General features: G+C 46.2%; 1 protein-coding gene across 1 annotated transcript in view; it reads right to left on the bottom strand.

Annotated features, from left to right (window-relative positions):
• Positions 1-501: 501 nt before the first annotated feature.
• The window catches only part of NKPD1 (NTPase KAP family P-loop domain containing 1), a 30,438-nt gene continuing 22,709 nt past the window's right edge, over positions 502-8,230 (bottom strand). Inside the window, exon 4 of the mRNA XM_027832090.3 lies at positions 502-5,251. Within this exon, the coding sequence (XP_027687891.2) occupies positions 3,555-5,251 (1,697 nt within the window). The 3' untranslated portion in view covers positions 502-3,554. The remainder of the gene's footprint in view (positions 5,252-8,230) is intronic.

Raw genomic sequence — 8,230 nt, 5'->3', positions numbered from 1 at the left:
TCTGGTTTAGATCTCCAGGGCAACATCTGCCTCCAGACCCATGGTGTGGCTTTAGTGCTTTCACAAGTGTAAATAAATCAGACCTCTCCATCCCAACTCTGAGAGCTGGGAACAGACTAGTGCCAGAGAAATCACCTTGCTGAAACTAACAGAAAGTGCATGGCGTAGCAGGGCTGGATGGATGATGTGGAGAAGAGGAAAACAAGTGGAAGGAAATTCTAGCCCTATTAAAGTCAAAGGGAAAACTGCCATAGACTTTTAATAGGGCCACAACTTCACCCCTAAAGATTTTCTACGGGGCCTGGCTGACTGTAGAGAGCTTGGGGTTGGCCTGTGGAGATGATCTGTGGTATGCTCAAGCTGTATGGCCTGTTAAAGAAGAGGCAGTTAAATAGGCCTGGTTTGCAGATCCCGTTCCCCGCTCACTGGGTATGGCTGGCAAGGGACTCGACTCATCCCGCACATACAGGAGTAAAGCATGAAGGGTTGTGAACAATTATTCTCCAACATTCTTTATTCAGACTGACAAATGACTAGCAAACAAAGAAGACATCTGTGCCTTCTCCTGGGTTAGGTGTACACCCTGGCTCACGGTGCATTACCAGCGCACAGACAGCTATCAAAATAAATATTTTCTTGTATAAATTATGGAGTTTAAAAGTGTGTTTCACTACGGATTGGATACTTTACATGTATTTACAGAAATCACAAGGCTTTGCTTTATTTGCTTACTTAGTTTTGTTCTCTAAAAACAAAATTGCTATATTTCAGCTGAGACATAATCATCATATTACAGCAACGCGCCCTCTTCCATCGGGTTTTAAGGCCAGAAGGGACCACTGTGATCACCGAGTCTGACCTGAATAATAACATGCCAGAGAATTCCATTCAGTAATTCCTGCAGACAGCCCAACAACTTGTGGATGAGACAGATTGTTTGGAAAGACTTGATTGCAGTCTATATGTACCCACATATGGAGAAGATATTTGATAGGAAAGGGCCTTTTAATCTAGCAGGCACAATCATAAGAAGATCCAATGGCTGGAAGATGAAGTCAGCAATGCTCAAACAGGACGTAAGACACGCATTTTGAACTATGAGCATAATTAACCATTGCAACAGTTTGCAAAGGGATGTGAGAAATTCTCCATGACTTGTGTCCTTTAAATTCACATATGGGGGTAATGTTTTCAAAAGTGCCTAAGTGATTTAGTAACCTAAATCCCATTTTCAATGAGATTATGGATAAAATTTTCAAAAGTACCCAAGTAATTTAGGATCCCACTCCCCACATATTGAAAATGGGACTTAGGCTCCTAAGTCACACAGGCACTTAGCAAAGTTTTACCATTGTCTGCTAGATTAAATATCTTCTCATGTAGAGGCCACGGTCAAATCACGATGTGACCTTCTTTTCAATAGGCTAAGTAGATTGAGTTCCTTTAGTCTCACTGAGATTCTTATAGCTCTTTTCTGAACCCTCTTTAATTTTTCACCATCCTTTTTCAAGTGTGGGCACAAGAACTAGACAAAGTATTCTAGGACTGCTCTCCTCATTGCTTTATACCACCTCCCTCTTCCTACTTCAAATTCCCCTACTAATACATCCACATGTTGTGTGATCTCTTTGCCACAGGATTGCACTAGGAGGTCATGTACACAAATCTGTACATCTGTGACCTAAATTTTCCATTTCCATGCTATAATATTACATTCTAATACCTAACAAGTTCTATGCAATGAAATCAAGAGAGCCTTTATTTGAATGCACGCACTCAGTGAGTTGAGACTGATCATTTAACCTTAACGTTGTATTTCCTGATTGTAACATGCTTCCTCAGCAGTGCCCTGCCACAATGGACAATGGGAAACCTGCAAAAAAAGGTTCTTTAACAGAATCACAGTTCTCTGCTCCTCCTGGGTGAGTGTAACATCCCCATAGGGGCAGCACCACTCCACAGAGGGGACAGGCTGCTGGTGCTCCTCAGATCTGTACCAGTGGAAGATAAACAGTCAAACATCCAAAGGCTGGGAAACTGATTGTTGGAACAACAGAGAAAACGAGAGTATAATAAAGTAGTAAAAGAGTAGAAAAACTTGGGGATGGAGCTTTGTGTAGCTTTAAATCAGCAAAATAACCGGCCACATGATGGCATTATAAGGCAAGAAATGAGACACTCTGGTAGGTGTTCTATACAGAAGCCTGACTGAGACTTGTTTCACTCTATTCATCTAAATTCAAAGGGAGAGAGATGCAGAGATGGAGCTAATAGGTGACTATAATGTTAAAACCAGTAGAGAGCTATAATTCCATGCACCTAATGCCACACTACGACACTTCATGCCTATGGGCTGCGCAAATCACTGATGCCTGCTTACGTAACTCATGGTGGTGTGCGTGCACACACAGCTCATACCTTCACAGCTGATCATCATTCGACCAGCACACTCGCACCATAATTACAACACTTGGCACCTTCATACTGTACCTGCATACTAGCATCCCTTCAAATTTACCAACCTTCGTAGTCACAGACTTACTTATCACCTTTGCTATTACACACATGGATCACTGCCTCCTGCTCCATTGCAGAGACACATCTCCATACACCGTACCCAGTAAACTGATTCCTATTGACATAGTGCTCTGGCAGTGTAAAGGGTCCTTATCAGTTTCTCCCACTTTAGGCCCCTTTATACTGACAGAGCACTGTAAAGTGGCGTGAGTATACATGAGAATTCAGACAAGTTACCGCTCACTTACACACCCCACATCTGGTCAAGGGCACGTTCTGCTCAATACTTCATCCAAGAGAGCCAAACTGTGTGGGAGTGGCTAAGGGAAAGCTTCGGCTTAGTATTTACAATACTAGAGGAAACAATTGGTGTTTGTCTAGAGCCTGGTTTTGAAAAGTTGCTTCCAAATTTACATCTGCAATTTTGTGGGGGACAAGAATTGTGAGTGACATTTTATTGCACTTAAATATTTAGGGAAAAGTTTTCAAAAATGGGCCCTGACTTTTGCTGCCGCAAGTTTTGGGTGCCCAGCTTAAAACACCTAAAGTTGAACACTCAAACATCCGATGAAGTGAGCTGTAGCTCACGAAAGCTTATGCTCAAATAAATTGGTGAGTCTCTAAGGTGCCACAAGTCCTCCTTTTCTTTTTGCGAATACAGACTAACACGGCTGTTACTCTGAAACCACTCAAAAAAATGTTGGCTTTAGCTATGTGGCTGCGCGCAGGTAGTTAGAATCGCTGTGCTGAGATGAGGCCACCATTATCTGGGCCTGCAATGTCAGAGGGCCGGTTTAGACTCTCTTAAAAAGGAGGACTTATTCTGTTATTTTGGCTCAGATGAGCACTGTATACCCTCAAACGTGAGAGCTGGCAGCATTTAAGTAGTTTTGACTTAACTACCTAGGTGAGGGTAGCTGCAAATTTAGTCAATAGAAGCACCGGACTGATTTTCACTGAATCATTCAATAGTTCATAGATGGTAACTTTTTCCTTTTTTCCTTTCTAAGGCAAATAAGGGACGTCTTTTCAATTGTTTAACTGCATTCCTCTAAACCAGAACACTGCACACCCTTAGACACCTGGGCAGATTTAGTTACGCTTGTATCATTGGCCTTATTCAGTGAATTAACTGCTCGAATTAGACCCAATTTTTGCCTTATTGAATGGTCCAGATTGATTGTGGACTTTAGAAAGGTGTTGGCCTCCTGTACTGTGAAAGGAAAATCATGAGACAAAAAATTCTCAAATTGTTCTGGGTCCCCATCCAAGGCCAGGATATTCTCGAGGACTTTGTGCATGGAGTACAGCTCTTTACAGTTTTCCACGAAGATTCCCCATAGGGAGTGGTTCCTGAACTCCTCCTCCATTGGTCGAATCTGCTGCCTGTCCTGAAGGCACTGCAGCACCCAACTCAAGCGGCATGGCCATTGATTAGCCATGACCACCCATGCAGCCACGGACCTTGCAGACATTGTGTGTCTCATAACGTTCTGCTGGAGCATGAGTCTGATGGTGATGGGAATTGTGTTGACTATCCTTTTCACTTGGATAATGCTGTCTGGAATGTATGCACAGAGACAATCAGTCTCATCGTGCAGAGCATGAAATGCTTCATGAATATACCTCATAGCATGAGCATCGATTTGGCTTTGGTCCATTTCACTGGACATCTCCATATCTTCCAGGTTTATCATTTCCCCCTTTACGTTCTTGACTCCCCTTTCCATGTTTTTTGTGATGATTTTGTACATCAGGTCCTCCCGGCTCTGGACAGCATCCTGCAATTGCTGGATTTTGGACTTTGTGCCCATCTCTGGCATTGAAAAAGGCAAAGTCACCGTGCGGTTCAGGAACAGGTACCCATTGTCAGCCATTCCTTTCATGCAGCTGGTTTGTTCCAAACACGATGCAATGATGCTGGGATCTATCACCAGGATGAAAATGAATGGGGCGTTCGTGTCCGAGAGCAAAGTGTTTATTGCATTCAAAACCCCAACGACCCTCTCTGGGTAGCACATATCCAGACTGGTGATCTCCAGCACTATGCGCAGCCGCCGTCTCTGATAGATCTCCATGTAGTACACAAAGCTGGTCAGCATCTCAATTTCCTTCTTCACTTGGCTCATGAAGCCCAGGTGGCTGCTAAACTTCTCGCTGTCTGTCATCTTCTCGATTTTCTGCTTCTGGCTGATAACTACGTTCTTAACCACAGAGATAACAGTCACTAATATTCCTGATCCAGACAGGGTGGTGGTAGTACTGCCGATGACTTTTAACGCCCTGCTGTCTTTTAGTCCTGGCACAAAGAGGGCCACGGAGAGCAGACTTATGCCTGCCACGAGGACAAACACGAGGCCTCCTAGTGTAAGGCAGGTCCGCCTGTTGAGAAGCCATTCGTCTTGGCTAAAGCCAGAGGCATATCTGGGACTTTTCCCCATCACGTGGTAAAAGCTCAAAGGCAGGGCACCAAAGTGCTTGCGGATGCTTTGACAGAGCGTGGTGACCAGCCCTGCCCACAGCTTGTCGCTGCCAGCATATTGCCAAGCACTAAACCTGATGAAGATGAACTGAATGTTCTCCCTCCTCAGGTGGACCTCAGTGATCACAGGCTGGTAGAAGACCAGATACCACAGGAGAAGAAAATAGCCCCAACCTTCAGGTCTTCTTGGCTTTAGTTGTGATTTTCTCAGCTCCTCTTCTTCTCTCTGAAGGGATTCTTTGAGCATGCAGGCTGGAGAAGCAGAAAAAACAACTGGTTACCCTGCTGTATGGTACTGTGTCTCATTAAGGGGAGGTGGGGAGGCCCTACCAAACAGGTCATGTGGCCCGGATTTGTTGTCTTGCTGGGTATCTGAAATAAATTGTTTAATAGGGTGCCATAGGGATCTGTGCTAGCTTTGGTCTTACTTAACTTAACATCTTCATTAATGATCTCACGTAAGGGGATAAATTGCATATTAGAAAAAATGGCAGATGATTTTAAACAGGGAAGTGCTGCAAACTTGGAGGCCAGAGAAATAACATGAAAGGACCTAGGGCGATTTGGAGAAGAGTCAGAAAAAATAAAATGGATTCAGCTTGAAAGATGCAGCCAGTGCATCCCAGGGAAATTATCCCAAACACACATACTGCAAGGGTGACAAGGAGGGTTGGTGTGTGGCAGTGGGCAGCAAATTAGACAGGAGCTTGAAATGTTATAAGGCAGCAGAAGAGACCATTGCACATGTGGTGGGCAGCATACACAAAGAATCACACTGCAGAGCAGGGGGACATGGCTTTGATGCAACTGTCCCTGGGACATTGTGTTCAGTTCACAGGTGTGCAAAGTAGCTGAATTAACTTTGCTGCTGGAATCTTAACTGTGGTGTTTCCTGACCTTTTGGAGTTTTAATGGAGGCTTTTTAAAAATATTTAACTTCCTTGTTTTGCTTTTGAGGAAATTGCATGTAATGTGTGAGGTCCTGGGGTCTTGGACTCCAGTGAGTATTTGCCTGAGTGAAAATTGAAAGAACTGAAGTCTCCAGGATCTGGGTCCCAGCCTAGTATTTCCATGGCCCCATATAGCTCTGAAATGTGCATTTTATTCAGGTGAGAAAGGTGGGATGAGCTCCTGTCTTTGCTGCTGAAATGTGATGTCTTTGGGGACAGATTGCTGGAAGGCAGCTGCCCAAGTAGTTTCCATGGGGATCCTGGCAGTGAAGAAGGCAGAACACAGTTTGTTTATAGAAATGAAAACAGAGACTTTGCAGAATATAGTAGGTTGAAACAAAAATCACTGAAAAACCCAGAAAGACTGGGGGCTGTGATTGTCACCTGACTCCGATAACAGGGTGTTTAGGGGACTGTTAGTTATGTATTACAATCCTCCTCGTGCGAAGTGTCCGAGTAACCTCCTTTCTCTGTTCAGCCCCCTTGTCAGAGACTGCAGCATCCCTGAACCTTTCTAACTGGGCAGGAAGAACATACGTTGTGGCGGCACAAACCTAACCCTGCCAGCTCACTAGCTGTCTGTGTATGGGAGCACGAAGGGGCATACAAATATTTAGCATATCTGGCACGTAAATACCTTGCAAGCCGGCTACACCAGTGCTGTATGAATGCCTGTTCTCACTTTCAGGTGACATTGTAAATAAGAATCATAGGCCTTGTCTACACTTGCAAGTTGGAGTGCATTAAATCAGCCCTCGGTGCCTTGACTCATAAGGTGTCCACACTGGCAAGGCACGTAGAGCACCTGGACTCCGCGGCTGGAGCGCCCTTGGTAATCCACCTCCACAAGAAGCATAGAACTTTCTGCGCTCCAGTGTGGACGCCCTGGTCTATTAATGCACTCTGATCGGCCTCCAGGAAGTGTCCCACAATGTCTGTTCTAGCCACTCTCGTCATCACTTTGAAGTCTACTGCCCTGCCCTCAGATGACCAACCATCAGAGCCGCCCTTTAAATTCTCTGGGAATTTTGAAAGTCCCCTTCCTGTTTGCTCAGCAAGGCGTGGAGTGCTGTCAGCACATCTTTCCAGGTGACCATGCCTCCACACGCCAGGCGATTCCCAGTGTGGAGCTACAGCGAGGTGCTGGACCTCACCAGTGTTTGCGGGGAGGAAGCTGTCCAGTCCCAGCTGCGCTCCAGCCATAGGAATTACAATACCAATGGGCAGTTATCAAGGGCCATGACAGAAGGGGGCCATGACCAGGATGCAGTGCAGGGTTAAAGGGAAGGAGCTGCAGAATGCCTACCACAAAGCTATCCCCACGACCTGCCGGTTCTACAAAGAGCTGGACGAGATACTTGGGGGTGATCCCACCTCCTCTCCGAAGAGCACCATGGACACTTCAGAGGCCGTGGCAGCCCAGAATGCAACATGGCAGAAGGAGGAAAGCGGGAGCGAGGGTGCAGAGGAGGACGGGGGCCAGGAGCCAGAGGACAGCTCGGCATCCATAGATGCATGCAGCCAGCAGCTGTTTTCAAGCCAAGAGGAAGGTAGCCAGTCACAGCAGATGGTGCTTGGGGAAGAACAAATAGCAGAGGAGGTGCCCGGTAAGCAGCTTTTATTTTGGGAAGGGAGTTGTTGGGTGCGGGCTGTTGGGGCAAGGAGGGTTGCAGAAAGAAGGGTTAGGTCTGCGTGCATGCCTAGATGCAGAATAGGGCAGTGGTGTAGTCTCTCACATCGCGGTAATCGGCCTCAGTGATCTCACTGAAGGTCTCATCCAGAAGCTGGGCAATCTGTTTATGCAGGTTCCTTGGCAGAGCTACCGTGCTCCTTGTCCCAGTAAGGCTAATGTATCTGCACCACTGTGCCGTGAAGGGGTGGGGGGGCATTGCTGCACACAGGCAAGCAGAATATGGGCCAGGGCGGAAGCCGCATTGTTGTAGAAGACCCTCCCTTGCTTCCCAGGTCACCCTCAGCAGCGAGATATCTTCCAGGACGAACCCAGCCTATGGAAAATGTGGGGACAGTATTGAGTATAGGGGCCCCCTGCAGCTGTTGGCTCTCCCCAAGGCACAGGACTGCAGAGGACAGTATGGCCCTGGAACAATCAGTCCCCCCTGTCCCTGTGGTTACTCACCATTTCGGGGCTCTTGTGGGTTATGTGCGCTCGCTTTGGGATGGGCAAATTATGCTATTGTGTGCACTGTGCTTGTCTTTACGTTCAGCCAAATCATTGCTCTGACTAGTGTGAACAATGCTGCCTCTCTTAAATGTTGCATTT

Source organism: Chelonia mydas, chromosome 23, assembly GCF_015237465.2.
Source record: "Chelonia mydas isolate rCheMyd1 chromosome 23, rCheMyd1.pri.v2, whole genome shotgun sequence".
Classification (NCBI taxonomy): Eukaryota; Metazoa; Chordata; order Testudines; family Cheloniidae; genus Chelonia; species Chelonia mydas.
This window is presented reverse-complemented; position numbering and strand designations above follow the sequence as displayed.